At 36.5% G+C, this 19,134-nt stretch overlaps 2 protein-coding genes across 3 annotated transcripts in view; both read right to left on the reverse strand.

Annotated features, from left to right (window-relative positions):
- Positions 1 to 19,086, reverse strand: part of LOC127877445 (uncharacterized) — a 35,940-nt gene extending 16,854 nt beyond the window's left edge. Inside the window, exons 1-4 of one of the 2 annotated variants that reach the window (XM_052423347.1) lie at positions 18,924 to 19,086; positions 9,622 to 9,745; positions 4,040 to 4,091; positions 3,243 to 3,303 (exon numbers count right to left, since the gene is read on the reverse strand). In XM_052423347.1, coding sequence (XP_052279307.1) covers positions 3,243 to 3,303; positions 4,040 to 4,091; positions 9,622 to 9,744 — 236 coding nt within the window. In that variant the 5' untranslated portion in view covers position 9,745; positions 18,924 to 19,086. Of the gene's footprint in view, positions 1 to 3,242; positions 3,304 to 4,039; positions 4,092 to 9,621; positions 9,746 to 18,919 lie in introns of both variants that reach the window. The other variant, XM_052423348.1, reaches the window with a different exon arrangement.
- The window catches only part of LOC127877450 (uncharacterized), a 261,450-nt gene that overhangs the window by 141,114 nt on the left and 101,202 nt on the right, over positions 1 to 19,134 (reverse strand). The window lies entirely within an intron of this gene.

Raw genomic sequence — 19,134 nt, forward strand, 5'->3', positions numbered from 1 at the left:
TTATTTTTTAAACAACTGGAAAGGAGTCATATGTGTTTGTGCTACAAAACCAAACTCTGTCTTATGTATAGTTTTTGCAATTCACATATATAAAATTGTTTTCCAACAAGAATATCAGTGAAACTGATGGATGCTCCCCGATGATGCGCTTTGTCAATCTTTGTGTTAATAATAGGGATGGCAAAATTATTCAAATAATCGAATATTCGATTAAATAGTCAGCATGCGAATAATAAAAATGATATTCGCATTTTTTTCCAAACGTAATTTCACCAATATTTAATGACCTGCGAACCGCTTACTAAAAAGCAACTGAAATCACTTGGGAGTAACATGTTTGACGTGACGTTCTTCGTGTCAAACTGATAACGCCCCCGTATCAGTGTTGATTGCGCAATGCAATATACACGCTCTAAGAAAGGCCCCGACTGTTGTTTGCCAATGGGGTGCCAATTAACGGTTTCAATTGACTGGCGAATAATAATTAAGTTTTGTGATCACAGTATGTACAGCCATTAAAATGTGTGAATTACTCAAATCGCGCAATGCAATATACTTACTATAAGAAAGGGCCCGAACTGTTGTTTGTCAATTAGGTACCAATTAAGGGCTTCAAATTACTTGCGAATAATAATTTAGTTTTTGTGATCACAGTTTGAACAGACATTTAAATATGTGAATTACTCAAAAGTAACAGATGATATAAATTGAACAATCATCAAGGAATCATAATTCAAATCTGAAAATGCCACCAGCCCCTTCTGCAGTATGGAATACTTTCCACGGTCTGTGGATAAGAAGACCGCAACGTGTTATGTGTGTAAACTTAGTTTTACATATGCGCGGTCTGCTACAAATCTGTGGAATCATTAAAATATAATTCTATGACACGATGTTTTTCATTCTATTTGTGCCCGATCACAGTATCGGCCATAGTATAAGTCGACAGCGATACAATAATTCGATAGCAACGTTAATAAACAGCCTCGTATTTAGCAAACGGATATAACTTACAAACAAATGGAAATCAACACAACAAGGTAAAATCAATCCAGCTGTTTTATGCGAATACTCGAATATTCGATTGAATGAATTTGCGAACATTCGAATACCGATATTGGTATTCGATGCCATCCCTAGTTAATAACCACCTTAAAAAATCTATTATTAGTCTCGATGACCTTCACCTTGGCCCCAGTGAACTCAAACCTCATAAAAAAAGGTAGAGGTTTATGCCAGGTAGCTACATGCCAAATATGAAAGAGATCAGTAAAGTATTGAAGGCGCTATGAGAAACTGTAAAAAAACGTGACGGAAATCTATCATTAGCCTCGGTGACCTTGACCTTGAACCCAGTGACCTCAAACCTCATCAAAAGATAGAGGTTCATGCAAGGTACCTACATGCCAAATATGAAAGAGATCAGTAAAGTATTGAAGGCGCTATGAGAAACTGTAAAAAAAGTGTGACAGAAAATCTATTATTAGCCTCAGTGACCTTGACCTTGAACCCAGTGACCTCAAACCTCATCAAAAGGTAGAGGTCCATGCAAGGTACCTACATGCCAAATACGAAAGAGATTGGTAAAGTATTGAAGGCGCTTTGAGAAACTGTAAAAAGTGTGACAGAAAATCTATTATTAGCCTCGGTGACCTTGACCCCAGTGACCTCAAACGTCATCACAGGGTAGAGGTCCAGGCAAGGTACCTACATGCCAAATATGAACAAGAGCTGTCACCATAGGATGACTTATGCCCCCTTTAAACGCTTGATAAAAGTTATGAGATTTTTTGAAACTTAAACGCAGATTTTGAAACCTTAACACGGACCCTAAGTTCAAGGCAAGGTCACAGGGGCCAAAATGTGTGTGCGTATGGAAAGGCCTTGTCCATAAACACATGCATACTAAATATGAAGGTTATATCTGAAGGGACATAGAGGTTATGAGCATTTTTTTAAACCTAAACGCAGATTTTTAAACCTAAACTCGGACCCTAAGCTCAATGTCAAGGTCACAGGGGTCAAAATTTTTGTGCGTATGGAAAGTCTTTCTCCATATACACATGCATACTAAATATGAAGGTTATATCTCAAGGGACATAGAAGTTATGAGCATTTTTCAAAACCTAAACACAGAATTTGAAACCAAAACGCTGACCCTAAGTTCAAGGTCAAGGTCACAGGGGTCAAAATTTATGTGCGTATGAAAAGGCCTTGTCCATATACACATGCATACCAAATATGAAGGTTATATCTCAAGGGACATAGAAGTTATGAGCATTTTTTGAAACCTTAACGCAGATTTCGAAACTTAAATGCGGACCTTAAGTTCAAGGTCAAGGTCACAGGGGTAAAATTTTTTGTGCGTATGAAAAGGCCTTGTCCATATAAACATGCATACTAAATATGAAGGTTTTATCTCAAGGGACATAGAAGTTATGAGCATTTTTCGAAACCTAAACGCAGATTTCAAAACCTAAATGCGGACCTTAAGTTCAAGGTCATGGTCACAGAGGTAAATTTTTTTGTGCGTATTGAAAGGCCTTGTCCATATACACATGCATACCAAATATGAAGGTTATATCTCAAGGGACATAGAAGTTATGAGCATTTTTCTAAACCTAAACGCAAAGTGTGACGGAAAGATGGACAGACAGACAGACGGACAGTCCAATCACTATATGCCCCCTTTTCTTCGAAAGGGGCATAAAAAGATCGGTAAAGTATTGAAGGCGCTATGAGAAACTGTAACAAAAGTGTGATGGAAAATCTATTATTTAGTAGCCTTGGTGACCTTGACCTTGAAACCAGTGACCTCAAACCTCATCAAAAGGTAGAGGTCCATGCAAGGTACCTACATGCCAAATATGAAAGATATCGGTAAAGTATTGAAGGCGCTATGAGAAACTGTTAAAAAAGTGTGACGGAAAATCTATTGTTATTCGCCTTGGTGACCTTGACCTTGAACCCAGTGACCTCAAACCTCATCAAAAGGTAGAGGTCCATGCAAGGTACCTACATGCCAAATATGAAAGAGATTGGTAAAGTATTGAAGGCGCTATGAGAAAAGGTAACAAAAGTGTGACGGAAGTAAGGAAGGAAGGAATACTGGCAACTATATGCTCAGCTGAAATTTTATTTCAGGGAGCATAAAAATACCCACAATCATATTATATTTTCATTTAAAATGTCTGGCTATGTAGAGACTGTGCAGTGTCTGTAGGCAAAAACTGGTATTCTACCTGGACATGGTAGAGGCAGCTTCCTCAGCAACTTTGGATCCCTCACCCCTTGGAGATTCATCTGAAATACCAAAGATAAATGACCAATATAAAACAACAACTTGTATTAAGAATCCTCCTTTCCCTAATAAAACAACTTTAAATGGGAGTCAACCATGGATCATGCCTGTGAAGTGTCATGCAAATCTGACCAGCTGTTTAGGAGGAGATGTCGTTTGAGGCAAATTGTTGATGACAAAAAATGGAAGATAAATCACAATGGAGAGAGACCCACCATATTAGATCACCATAAGCACTTTGTCCTTTTAAGTGCTAAGGTATAATGTTCAAAACACCTTCAAAAAAAAAACTATGATGATACGTAACCAGGTGGTGCATTTAATAAATGCATATGCCCCTAGTAGAGGCCTCGTCAGTATTGATTTATTTGCCTATTTGAATAAGTAAAAAAGTAGGTCAACATCACGATCAAAAGAGGACAGATGCTGTGAGTGTTTTGATAAAGTTCAAAGACATATCCCATTCAAGTATCAAACTTTTGTAGGAAGAATGATTGATTTGGGATGAACCATGCCATTTCAGGTCAATCCCATACTGATTATGATCCAACAGAAGAACAAACAACAACAAATGGACAGGCCAATAGCCGTTTGCCTCCTGGCATCTGTAGATGCTGCAACAAACAAGTATTAAAATACATGTATGTGTGACGATTATTGCTGACATGCCTGAAGTACAGGTACCTGTACAATGTTACTGTTTAATGTATGTAAACAGTTTGGTAACTTAGGTTTTACCTGATGCCTCACTCTCCCTTGTTTCAATGTTTTCCCTGCAATTCCCTCGATCCTGCAAGGAATAAAGATGTCCTTCAGAAGCAGCTTGACATGAAAACTAAACACTGGTCGTGGTACCACAAGAAAAAACTGAATAAACAAACAATATACATACGAGAAACGGAGACGGGTGATGCTCCCCAAAGTTTTTTTTGTCACATTATTGCACTATATATTCAGATAAAAGGAAACGTCTTGGGGGGCATAACTTTGGACAAAATAATACAATGGATGGTTTAGCAAATTAAAAATTTCAAAGGGCCATAACTCTCAAAATAAATCATCTAACCAGAACCCAGAAATAACATGCGCAACCAGAACCCACAAATAACAAGCGTATGTCCTAAAGGTAGTTAAGCTTCCCATAAAGCTTCATTGTATTCCAGTCAGTAGTTGGGGAGAGATAGCCTGGACAAGAATTGCACTATATGTACAGTTTATAGAACATTTCAAAGGGCCATAACTCTTTGAAAAATCATCTGACCATAACCTGCTGATGATATGCACATCTCCTGTTGGTAGTGAAGCTTCCCATAAAGTTTCATTGAATTCCCATAATAAGTTGCTGAGAAATAGCTCAGACAAGAATTGCACAATATGTACAATGGAAAACTTCAAAGGGCCTTAACTCTGTGAAAAATCATCCGACAACAACCGGCTGATAATATGCACATCTCCTCTCGGTAGTGAAGCTTCCCATAAAGTTTCATTGTATTCCAGTCATAAGTTGCTGAGAAATAGCCAGGACAAGAATTGCACTATATGTACAGTTAATGGAAAATTTCAAAGGGCCATAACTCTGTGAAAAATCATCCGACCAGAACTGACTGATAATATGCACATCTCCTTTTGATAGTTAAGCTTCCCATAAAGTTTCATTGAATTCCAGTCATTAGTTGCTGAGAAATAGCCAGGACAAGAATTGCACTATATGTACAGTTAATGGAAAATTTCAAAGGGCCATAACTCTGTGAACAAGAGCACCACCTTGCGGGTGCAGACCGCTCATCTATTTTCTTTTTAAAGGTGAAGGGACTCTCAATTTCAATCACAAAGGAGGGAGGGGTGGAGTGAAGAGGGGTGTTTATTGTGGGGGTGTGGACATTTATTACATTATCTTCCCAAAATGCGAAAAAAAAATTGCAAAAAAATGCAAAAAAAAATCGCGGGGGGGGGGGAGGGGATTCTTGGGTGCGATGGTTGGACGGTATTTAAAAAATATAATAATAAAAATAAATATATGTGTTTTTTAACCGTTTCAAAAAAAATAAATTTGGGGGTGGGTGGGGGGGGTGGGGTATAGTGTGAGGGTGTGGTGGTCATTTGTGAGATGATCTTAAAAAAAAAATAAAAAAAAAATGGGGGGGGGGAGGATTCGGGGGGAGGGGGGGGGGGGGGCACGGGGGATGGTTTGGGTGGAGTCTATTGATTGTGGTATGTCAGGTAAGAGAAGTTTTGTCAAAGTATCAATGAAATGTAATCATAATTAAAGTAGTTATGGCAATTTTAGCAAAATGTAATAATTTGACCTTGAGAGTCAAGGTCATTCAAATGTCAAGGTAAAATTCAACTTGCCAGGTACAGTAACCTCATGATAGCATGAAAGTATTTGAAGTTTGAAAGCAATAGCCTTGATTCTTTAGAAGTAAAGTGGATCAAAACACAAAATGTAACCATATATTCAAAGTTACTAAGTCAAAAAAGGGCCATAATTCCGTAAAAATGACAACCAGAGTTATGCAACTTGTCCTTTTACTGTACCCTTATGATAGTTTGCAAGTGTTCCAAGTATGAAAGCAATATCTATGATACTTTAGGGATAAAGTGGACCAAAAAACAAAACTTAACCAAATTTTCAATTTTCTAAGTATAAAGGGCCCATAATTGCGTCCAAATGCCAGTCAGAGTTACATAACTTTGCCTGCACAGTGGCCTTATGATAGTTAATAAGTGTTGCAAGTATGAAAGCAATAGCTTTGATAGTTTAGGAATAAAGTGGACCTAAACACAAAACTTAACCAATTTTTCAATTTTCTAAGTATAAAAAGGGCACATAATTCTGTCAAAATGCCAGTCAGAGTTACATAACTTTGCCTGCACAGTCCCCTTATGATAGTTAGTAAGTGTTGCAAGTATGAAAGCAATAGCTTTGATACTTAAGGAATAAAATGGACCTAAACACAAAACTTAACCAAAATTTTCAATTTTCTAAGTATAAAAAGGGCACATACTTCTGTCAAAATGCCAGTCAGAGTTACATAACTTTGCCTGCACAGTCCCCTTATGATAGTTAGTAAGTGTTGCAAGTATGAAAGCAATAGCTTTGATACTTAAGGAATAAAATGGACCTAAACACAAAGCTTAACCAAAATTTTCAATTTTTTAAGTATAAAAAGGGCACATAATTCTGTCAAAATGCACGCCAGAGTTATCTAACTTTGCCTGCCCAGTCCCCTCATGATAGTAAGTAAGTGTACCAAGTTTGAATGCTATAGCATTGATACTTTCTGAGAAAAGTGGACCAGTGTCCGACAAATCCATTGCCCGGAGCCCGGGGGCTACCAAAATTTTTCATCGGGCTACTGAAATTTTCCAGCTGACGCCCGCCGGGCAACTATAAATCTATAAGAGCGGTAGCCCGTTTTAATGACAGACATACGTAGAATAAACACGCTAACCATGTGTTTCTACACTGTGTATTGCTTATAATCCAATAACAAAGTGCAATCAATTATCTAATCAGTTACCGATCACTTGCGGTAATGTCGTAAACAGTAACAGTGTATTTTAATCATCCAATCAGAATCAACAGTTGTCGTCTGCTAATAATATAATGAGAGCCTGTTGGATAGTTGGCACACATGGATGCAACCTCATTTCGCAGTTTGCAATTTTTTGTTAACCGCAACAATGAGTAATAGCGACAATGTTTTTGATGTCGTTAAATATCCAAGGACGCCGAACATTAAATAAATTAAAACAATAGCCGATTCTTCAAAACGGTAACAAAACCGAAAATGAATATTAATAACAACGGTGTGAACACGGTTCACACCTGCTAATTAGTTTGCATTGTCAATTAATAATTGGATTAATCGACTGTTAATCAATAATCACATATATGCCCAATTTATATTTTTTAAACCAAATTATGGGTGGGTAATATAGACGATAAGAGTCATAAACACAAACGTTTGAAATTTTCTAAAGTGTCATATGAATTTCGGCACATTGTTCTATTAAAAGATATGATGAAATAAGCTCCCAATCAGACCGTTCAATTGCAACATGCGTAAATCACCTTCCACGGTTTGCACGCATTGTGTACAGCTATTTAAGGTTACAAAATTCTACATTTAATAAATGAATTTCTTTGTCCAGATAAAAAGCGCGCAAATTCGCATGGGTGTTTTTATTTGTGAATAAAAATTTCGTAGCGGGTACAACATTGAGATCATTTAATTTCCATTAAAAGTTTTGTTGTGAATTTCAACTAAAGTACCGGGGTATCTCGCGAATTATTTGGCATTGACATTTCCTCTTAATAAAATATAATATAAACACGCTGTATCGTTACCGTTACACTGTATCAGTTCCTTCATTATTGAAACAATTATTGTATTGCATACTAACTGCACACAAGTGTCGTAACATACGGATGTAATACGTAAATTCTGACAGTACTTAAAGTCGGACACAAGTAAATAAATGATTTAATACTCTTGATTTCTTGAAACTCGGTTTTTGTTGTTAAAAAGGGCAATTGCATTGATTAACACCATACGAGTCAATCGTTTTGATCATCTTAATGCTTTATTTACGTTTCCAACTTAACGTGCTGTCCGAATTTAAGTACACATACATGTGCTGATACATGTAATATCTACATGTAGTATATGATTTTCTTTGGTACATTTACAATTAAGTACACGGTGCCTGTACTGTAACATATATTAACGATATTGACTATGTACATCAGACTAATTGCTGTATTATGTATATGTTTGTATACATATTATGTATATGTAAATGAAGAAATAAAATAAAGATGAAAACCTGCCTCTCATCATTTTGTAGGAAAATTGTATGGGCTACCAAATATTTTTATTGGTAGCCCAGTGGGCTACCTGAAAAATAAGAAATTTGTCGGACACTGGTGGACCTAAACGCAAAACTTAACCGGAGGCCGACGCCGACGCCAAGGTGATGACAATAGCTCATAATTTTTTTTCAAAAAATAGATGAGCTAAAAATCATCTGACCAGAACCGGCTGATAATATGCACATCTCCTCTTGGTAGTAAAGCTTCCCATAAAGTTTCATTGAATTCCGGTCATTAATTGCTGAGAAATAGCCTGGAAAAAAATTGTGCACGGACGGAAACACGGACGGACAGACGATGCGGCAACTATATGCTCCCCCCAATTTTTTTGGGGGGGAGCATTATAAAAAACAAGTACCATATAAATCCCTAAATTGGAGGCATGTGATTTCCTTGAAGCAAATATTAAATTTTCTAGCCTTTTGATTACAAAGATATTGCTGCATTAAGGATGTGGTCCAAATGTGTTCACTTGTATTTGGACTTATTGTTTCAAGAATGTCTTTTAAGCATATTACTTTTAATTTACAATTAGGAATACAAATCTGCAAGAGGAAATCTAGCTTCAATATGAGTTACATGTATTATGAAAAATTATCCTCAATGTCACTCTTATTTAACCCTTTTACACTTATAAACGTATTTTCACGCATTTGTAATGGTATTTTTCTGGAAAAACAAATAAACATCAATAGATTTGAGCAGCACTCTGGGTATAATGCATGTGCGTATAATTTCATCCCAGGCTAATTAGGGAGGATACCATTCATTTTATGGAATTTTTCATTTCAATGAAGTCCTTCTGGAAGATAAAGCGTTTTGAGCGGAAAGTGTCCCTGATTAACACAGCAATTTTTTGGGGCAATTGGAAGTACCGGCACCATAACAATTGGGAAAAATTACCGCAAAAAAATGACATTGAGAAAATTTGCATCATGGAATCTTCAGGTTGGGAATAAAATATCTTTTTAATTGCTTGGTGTAAATTGCACGAATCTATTCAAATATTTATTTACATGCATTTTGGCTTGAAATTTTGAGTGTCAGTGCTAATCTTACTTGTTAACATGCAGATAATGCTTTTTAGGAACAAAGTTGCCGAATTTTTTCTTCCTTTTGGGAATTTTTTCAGATTGCAATTGGTAATTTAGTTGTTTTTCTTTATTTGGGAAAGTATCTTTTACCAGTTCTTTATAAAGAAGGGGAAAAATAGGTGTGACCTGAATGGCCTGCACAGGCTTATCTGGGACGACACGATACACACACATATTAAGCAGGGTTTTCTGGGACGACACGATAAACACACACATTAAGCAGGGTTTTCTGGGACGACACGATACACACACACATTAAGCAGGCTTATCTGGGACGACACGATACACACACACACACACATTAAGCAGGGTTTTCTCAGAGACAGACTCATCATAAGCAGCCGTACTTGTAGAGCTGGCAGTGAAGTGAGGATCTTCTTCATCTGTGTGGCAGGTGACAGTCTACCGTAAGCCTGGCTCTCCTCCTGGGACGCCACAAGGATGAAGTCTGGGGAATCCTCAGAATCCATTCTGTAACACAGGAATTCTTGAATGCTTTGAGCTTGTATGGGTACATAAGTACAGCTCAAAGTTATCCCTGATAAAGGCAAAAACAACGTAAAAAACATATGTCTCACATGTCTATAAAATCGAGGTCAATCAATCTAATACATGGTAACAAACACGATACATGTTACCATCAATATTTGATTGGAAATCAATGTCATCCAATGACATCTAATGCTCCAAACAAAATCTTAGGAAACAACAGTCATCACACAAAAAGCAGAATTTTCGACATGACAATCTATCTAACAACAGTTTAGAAGAAAGTCAATGTATCACGATTGGTTGATTAGATGCCTGATCTATCTTGTGGAGGATTCCGTAGATAGTCAATGTATAATATTGGCATACTTTTAAATTCGGAATACTCTGCGTTTTCAAATACTTACACATTTTCATAAACTGTTGACATGTTTGAAACTTTGAATTATATTATTATTCTGCCAGCACACCATAAAACATAAGTTGTTATAATTTGCAAATTAGGGATAAAATCTATGATTTTGTGTTTATTTACAACAAAAAATATTTTATGAGGCTCATTTTACCTTTAAAGTGCCGCTGGGAATCTAGGTGGCAAGTTTACATGAAAAAAAACTTCAGTTGCAATTTCCAGTGACACTGACGGTCAATAGCTGGGAGACAGATTATTGCAACTAAGGTATATTGTACAGTTCCCTCTTATAAAACGTCTCCTTGTATCAATCAATTTGTTTACATTAACAAGAGCAGCTGTCAGGGGACTATTCAAGTACTTGACAGTATAACGTGAGCCATCATGGAGAGGGGGGGTGGGGGGGGATATAGTGTGGGTGTGTGGTCATTTAATAGATGATTTTTCAAAAATAAGGAAAAAAACATTTTTATTATTTTTTTTTTGGAGGGGGGGGGGGATTCTGGGGTGGGGCATGGGGGATGGTTTGGGTGGAGTGCATAGTGGTATGTCAGGTAATTGTTGTTTTGTCAAAGTATGAATCAAATGTGATCATAAATAAAGAAGTTATGGCAATTTAAGCAAAATGTTCAATTATCTAAGTACAAAAAGGGCCATAATTCTGTCAAAATGCTTGATACAGTTGTCGGCTCTTGTTTTTAGATTGGGATCATGTTGGTTAAGAAGTATGCAAAATATAAAAGCAATATGTCAAAGGACATAGGAAATATTTGGGGTAGTACGCAAACTTTAACATTTGCACGCTTACGCTAACGGGAACGCCGACGTGAGTAGGATAGCTCTTGACTTGACTTGATCCTGAGTTTATTTGTCATCTGCTGCGGGATTAGTCCCAGTAGTTGGGGTAGGCAGCAGGCGGCTAGAGCGTCTAACCCCTGATTTCCACGCTCCTCTGTTCTGTGGGTCAGTGTCACCCATGCCACAGGTGTGCAGGTCATCCTTAATACAGTCAGACCACGATTTTCTTGGTCTCCCTCTACCTCTAGCACCAGGAATGGCCATCTTCGAGATTGAATTGATGCAAGAGGTGGCACGCTCGACATGCCCATACCACCTCAGGCGTCTGGCTCTCAGTGATGCAGTGACTTCTGGTATCCCTAGTTTGCCATACAGCATGTCAGTGTGGACTCCGTCGTCAGGTTTGATGCCGCAAATTCAGCAGGCCATTGCTCTGTCGTTTCTACGAAGTCGTTGTAGATCAGAAGCGGATGGTGCCCACGCTTCACTTCCATGTAACATGGCAGAACGGACACAAGCATTGAACACGTTGCCACGGATTTTAAGGGAAACATGCTTCGACGTCAGTATTGGTAGGAGCTTCTTAAACTTTCCCCAGGCAATGCAGCATCGGGTGATGATGGCAAGTTCGCAGCCTGCCCCAGCACATAGCGTGTCACCCAGATAGCAGAAGCTGGCCTCAACATCAAGCTGTGAGCCATCAATGACCACCTGGGTAACAGGTCTTCCATCAATTGGGCGTGCCTGGTCCATGCATCTCGGGCAAACGTAGTCCGGGTTGCTGGTGATTCTTCCCTTGATGCCACTGCACTTTTTGTGCACCCACAGTTTGCACTGGGTACACTCAATCGAGTTCACTCCCACTCCACTCCTGCATACCGCACAGGGATATGCTCCCGCATCGCGCAGAAGATTCAGTCCAGGACCGGTGATCAAGAGCTTTGTCTTCTTCATATTGACCCTCAGCCCCTTGCTTTCATATATAATAGTCGAGCTAAAAATGAGACTCACATGATGATGTCTCAGGCATGTGTGTAATTTGCTTTACTAACATAACTTTGCTTGAAAAAAACAACACACAACCAAAATGAGAAAAAGCAAGTATAATTGCATTTCAAAATCTTACTTCAACTTAAATAATCCAAATAAAATTATCCATATTTCATACATTGTATCGGTCCTTTTTTCATTAAATGTCCACAAACATTGCAAAGTGAAGCAGACAACTGCACTAGTGTCAACTTTAACTTTAATTTATTTGTGTTTTTTTTTCAAAAAAAACTTTCACTTTTCCCTATTCTCAGAAAATGTTGCAAGAAAAATTATAGCATAAGAATATTGCACATCACGTCAGATGATATACACATGTTCAGTGGGAATACCCTGTCCAGATTGGATGTTTATTTCAGGAAATCTTTTAATTGTAACATATACATGTATTTGCCAAATTTATTGGAACAAATTTTGAACATTTATGTTTATGAAATTCTTGAGCACTTTCATGTGCCCATGTTGATCAAAAGAAGAATGACAGACTGATGGACCAAAAAGAAACACTAATAAAATTATTAAATCAAACATATTCTAACCAAAGGAGGAAAGCATGGGCTTTAATATTTGATTGCTGAATAAAAAATTCATAGCGCTTAGATCTGTTCTTTTGTTTAAGAAATGTGGAAACGTTTTTTGCTACAGTTGTTTAGATACATCAGTATTGATCTGTGACATGTGCAGTTATTGTACACACATTTGCATGGGGTCGGCCCTTATTTGTCTGCCTAAAAAAAGCCTTCCTGCCCATTTGCTGATGCGATTACCAAAAAGAATTTGATCGACAGTTGGAACAAGAATATCAGTGAAACTGATGGATGCTCCCCGATGATGCGCTTTGTCAATCTATGTGTTAATAACCACCTTAAAAAATATATTATTAGCCTCAGTGACCTTGACCCCAGTGACCTCAAACCTCATCAAAAGGTAGAGGTTTATGCCAGGTAGCTACATGCCAAATATGAAAGAGATCGGTAAAGAATTGAAGGTGCTATGAGAAACTGTAACAAAAGTGTGACGGAAAAATCTATTATTAGCCTAGGTGACCTTGACCCCAGTGACCTCAAACCTCACCGAAAGGTAGAGGTCCATGCAAGGTACCTACATGCCAAATATGTAGGAGATCGGTAAAGTATTGAAGGCGCTATGAGAAACGGTAACAAAAGTGTGACGGAAAAAATCTATTATTAGCCCCGGTGACCTTGACCCCAGTGACCTCAAACCTCATCAAAAGGTAGAGTTCCATGCAAGGTATCTACATGCCAAATATGAAAGAGATTGGTAGAGTATTGAAGGCCCTATGAGAAACGGTAACAAAAGTGTGACAGAAAGAAGTAAGGAAGGACAAACTGGCAACTATATGCTCCGCCGAAATTTTATTTCGGGGAGCATAAAAATCATTATTTGCCACTTGCTGAAAAATTCATGTCATACAGTAGTTGGTTGGCGGAGTTACCGAATTTATTGACAAGATTAAGTGTTGAGATTTAAACGTCCTGTGTCTTAGAAAACAGTGCACATGCAGATTATCGGAAATCCAAGGAACTTCCATCAGTTGTTAAAATTTGACGTATGACTGCCATTTATGGGCGTTATTTACGCCCGGACATCAACTAACAAGCGCTGTCCTCTTGGTAATCTTCTTGTTCTTGTCAACGGTGAACCCCCAATCCAGGCTCAACATCTCCTTATGTACGTACATGAAGAAGTTTTCAAATTTTCAAAAACCGTACACCTGTGTCTGTCATTGTCCCCCTTATCCACCTGTAAATACTTACAATGTAATTAATTTTAAATTAACACCCAATTGAGCACCTTGTACAGTTTTCAGACCTTAAGTTAGGGACGCAAGCACAAAATCTTCTTTTTAGACAGAGTATCAAAAGAAGAAAAGAAACTTGTTAAATTTTAAATACAAGTTATAAACAAGTTTTATTACTGTTTAAGTAAATATACATTAGAATAAGTTTAAATATAATTATAACCTCACACTTGTGTTGTTATTAAGTCATTTGACTATATACATTTGTATTACAAACCTCTTAAGTTCACCAATATTACATTAGAACAGACAAGCAAACTCAAAAATTATATTCCCCAATGATGGAAAGTCAAAGTCTCTGCAATGCGTTGTGTGCAATCCTGCAGTTGCACAGATGCTTGCCAGTCAGGGCCTTCCCAAAAAACGAAGACCAGGTCACGAAACTGCATATAAATGTAGACAGTGTGATGTGTCACTGTGTATAGTCCCTTGTTTTGAGCTTTACCACACCATGCAGGATTACATACTGGCCTATAAAAGGTTACAAGCTGAAGAGTAGCTCACTGATGCATCAAAGCAGCTCCCTATCTGTGAGTAAACCTTGAAAAGTATATTTTATAAATAGATGTACCAAAAGTTTATTTATTGAATTATCATGATATGTATGTGTATTGCAAATTATGCTATGAACAATAGATGAGTCTTATGCAAATTATATCATTTAAGTAGTACTATCGCCATACTTTTAAATTGTAGTTTTGAATAGATGTGTTGATTTGACACATGGATACATTTTCACTGCACAAACAAGTGCTTTTTAACTTTAAAACAGCCAAAAGCTAGTAATATTTAAGATTATTACAAAGCTCCCAAAGAGTGTGTTGGAAGTAAAATGTTGCCATTACAATTGCATGTTTTTTTTTCATGATTAATTATTTGGTGTCCTTTCATAATGCAAAAGCAAATGAAATTATGTTGATATATTAGCAGGTAAGTATAACCAGGCTGCCCCTTCAGACTTCATTTTATAAGGTGTTCAGCCTTGTTGCTGGACATTAGATTTTAAATAAATATATGCATACTCATATATATATATATAATATATGAGTTGTGTGCCGAGAAAACTGGGCTTAATGCATGTGCGTAAAGTGTCATCCTAGATTAGCCTGTGCAGTCCGCACAGGTTAATCATGAACGACACTTTCCACTTCTATGGTATTTTTAGTTTCAAGGAAGTCCCTCCTTACCGAAAATCAAGTTTAGGCGGAAAGTGTCGTCCCTGATTAGCCTCTGCGCAGGCTAATCTGGGACAACACTTTAAGCGCATGCATTAAGCCCAGTTTTCTCAGAACGCAACTCATACATATATATATTTATATGCATATATTTATATAACATGTAATTATAGAGTCTAACTTGTCTATAAAGACCACTCAAGGGATTTGGTCATTGTGGTCTTTATTCACAGGTGGTCTTTATTCCCAGGGTCGATTGAAACTTTGCAAAATATGCTAGTAGTATTTTAACAGGTACCTTATCTATGTATGTGCTCTTTTGTTTAAATGTTTTAATACTTATGCATGTATAATAAATAAAGGATTGAAACACAGTTTTGTTTTTATTATTTCCATTCCCTTATGTTTTTATTATTTATTTCATTAATCATATACATTTATAAATAATTATTGACATACATGTATATGTACATGTAATTCAGAATGTTCTGGATTTGAGTTTTGCCTACACCAAGATCACTAGCCACTCGTCTACAACTGTGTCCTTTAACTAACAAACTAATGACCGCAACGCGTTCTTCCAACATCAAGAACTTACGCTTGGAAGCCATGATGGTTAAATTGAACTGATTACTTGTCTATAATCTATGCATGTCTTATCAAGGAGAAATGTAAGAAGGGAATGGCTATCAAAATGTTTTTATTTCAGGCATCGTAATTGATATAAAACCGTTAATTTCCTTAATGAGTTGATGAAAGCCCCAAACTTGTCTTTGATATTTTCAGCAATTAATACATTAATCGCGAGTCACTTTAATACAAAGGCAATATTTTTACACTTTTGACAAACTGTCAAATGCATAAAAGAAGCAGGCGACTACCAATTAGCAATGCGTGTTAAATAAACAAACAACTGTTATCGAGTGCAATAAACTGTCACTTGCCAATATTTCCATAGCGACCGACGAGTCCACTGGTAAGATGTGTATCACGTGACTACACAGCGTCATGGTGGCCATTTTGTTTTTTAAAGTTGCAAAATCGTTGATTTTTATGATTGCTGTGGTCGTTGTAAGCTATCAAAATGGACTTTTGGGAATGTAAAAGGGCGGTCTTTGGTCTTTGTTCGCAGGTGGGCTTTATTCGCAGGTTCAATATATAGCGAAATCGTTCGGGAGGAAATCGGTGTGGTCGTTATTGACTGTTGGCCGCTATTAACAGGCGGTTGCTCGGGCAGGTTGGACTGTATATATATATATATATATATATATATATATATATATATATTTATGAAATGTAAGTTTGTCTTAACATTTTTGTAAAAAAATGTCTTTAGTGTCTACTAATATGTATAATAAAATCCACATTTTTAATGTATATGTAAAAATAAACATGTTCCATTGCTATGGGAATAACTAATTGAGTTTTTCATAACGTTATTGATATGCTCAAATTTGAATAAAGACTTTAAAACTACATTTGAAGTACAGACCATGGTTTATTTCAGAAAAGAAAGTTAAGTTATAAAGTTACTGTTTGTATCTTATTCTTTGTACATTTTTTGGTGTAGAATCTGTTCACTGTCTTCTAAATTATGAAATTTCTTTAATATGTACCGGTATTATGAATATCTGAACTTAACAAAAGTACAAATGATGTGTGGATGTATATATAGATGTCCTGTTAGAAATAAGATTGATACTGACAATGTAAAGTGTTATAAAGATGATTTAAACACAGAAAAACTAGTGTAACATGTAATGCAAGTGAAGTAAGTACATTTAGCATAATCAGGCCTAAACAAGTCAGCAATGGGATATATAACCTCATCAAACAATGCAGCACAGGAAGAGTTAATTAGCTACAGTCTGTATTTATGTATCTGAATCGTGGAACAATGTCCAAATGCTTAATGCAAGGAGTACTCTCCCTTTCCGGTGTGATGTCTGGATACAAGCTAACCATGATTGCGCATAGCAAAAGTTGTTGCGTGTGTGTATGGAACCATCAGCTTTGAGTGATTAAACACGCTGTAAATAAACAATTTTGGCTTGGATTTAAAGGGAATGAAATAAATCTTTGTAGGTTTATTGTTGCACTGTTTGCATTGATTCAGAAATTCTGTTACTCGTTTCCTTAACTGCTTGATACACGGTAACCAGAGGACAAGGCATTGTATCACAAGTTAAACAAAACAAGACTGTTACACATGGCGATAGCTTGTTGGCCCGTCAGACATTTCAGACGAACATTTAATAGACAGACTGTGAATTGCAAGATCGTCGGACGTTTGGACTGGTAAATTTTGCTTTCAAAGATTGTAACCCACTTGGACATCATAAAATAAGTACTGCTTAATGTGTGTGCCATTCAACAATTGAGAATATGGTTTAGATACAATTAATATTTTTCATTAGAAATGTATGTATCGAATGTCACATCTTTAGTGTTTGTAATTTGGAGTCCAGTCCACTTGTGAAGAAAAATACATATACAGTAACAGGATTATCGTTCGAAAAAAGAAATATACAAACGTGATTCAATTTATATGTTCGTGGATCTGTATATTATCAGATTAATGTGCATATTGTGCTTTATTATGTTTTTCACTCTACAGTTTACTGTAATGGCATGTCAGTGAAATGGAAGATATTTAAAGGTAAATGTATCAAATATGTTAATTCATCTTAGTTAAATACAGCAATAACAATTATGGATGTTTTTGCCTTTTCTTAAATCACCCATGCATTAAAATGCCCTTTTAGAATTTACATTGCAAAGTTTCTCCAGGATATAACACTTAAAACTGAAGACTGTGAAATTTACAACTGGCCTGTAAATTATTTCTCCTCATAGGCCAGTGTGGCCTGTAAATAGTTGCAATAATTCAACTCTCATCTTTATAACCAATGGGTTGCTGAGAGTTGCAATGCGCCGTCTATTGTCCAAAGGTGCAAAATTGTATCATTACTGCAAAGGCTAAAGAACACTGATACTGCAATAACTTTTCAATGTTTACCTGTTTATAGCACAAGCTCATGCAAATGGCAGGGCTGTCATCAGATAAGAATTTTATTCTTAAGGTAACTACTAAGTTTTGGAAAATAATTCTTAACTTTTCTAAAGAACCTAAAAATAAATAATAATGGTTATTTTCATGCAAAAAATAAAAAAAAACAACATTTTTTAAAATTTATTAAAAAGGTAATGTGCAAATTAAAACAACTTACATGATATATTATGCTCGCATAATATTGATATTAATCCAAAGTTTCAAACACGTCAACAGTTCTTTTAAATGTATATGTTTTTGCAATGGACAAAGCTGAGTATTCCGAGACATTTCCGGAATCCTCGGAGAGATAGATATCGTGTCTAGTATACCAAATGTTATATACCAACTATCTCCGGAACATCCGTAAGATGGATCGCATTGTCAATTCAAAACTACGGGTTTTGATTTGATAATGGTTTTTGTATAAAGTTTTTGATTTGAGTATTTCTCTACAATTCACTAGCAAAATGATATCGATAATAACTGGTATTGTGTTTGTAACCATGTATTAGGTTGAAAGGAACTCGATTTTATAGACATACATGAGACATAATTTCTTAACATTAAAAAATGGGTCAACAAGAAGAACTCTGAGCTGTACGTATGTACTTATAAAAGCTCAGAGCATTCAAGAAGAACTATTTAGTGATGGGCACAAAATCTGTGTGCAAAACTGCGATTGTGTTTATGAACGAGTGAATATGTACTCCCTGAGCCGCCATAGCAAAAATTATCAAAGGCTCTGGGAGTACGTTTATATGGACTAGCCTGTAAATTGTGACGGACTTTCGCCGTGTCTTGTCTCTTGACTGTAGTAATTGCAGAAAGTTATGAAATATGCTACCTGCCTTCAATCCTTGGCTTGTGGACAGTGAAGTTGAATGTACTAAATCAAATTATTTTGAGAGGGCATATTGACTTTTTTTAACTTTATCTAGATAATATAAGTTTCCGCAAAGTTGCCGATTATTGTTGTGGTGAAACTTCCGCGCGTTTGAAGGACTCAGATCAGTACTCTCTAACAAAGCAAGACGGTTTCTTTCAAGATATTGCGTTAAA

This window comes from Dreissena polymorpha, chromosome 4, assembly GCF_020536995.1.
Source record: "Dreissena polymorpha isolate Duluth1 chromosome 4, UMN_Dpol_1.0, whole genome shotgun sequence".
In the NCBI taxonomy this organism is placed as follows: domain Eukaryota; kingdom Metazoa; phylum Mollusca; class Bivalvia; order Myida; family Dreissenidae; genus Dreissena; species Dreissena polymorpha.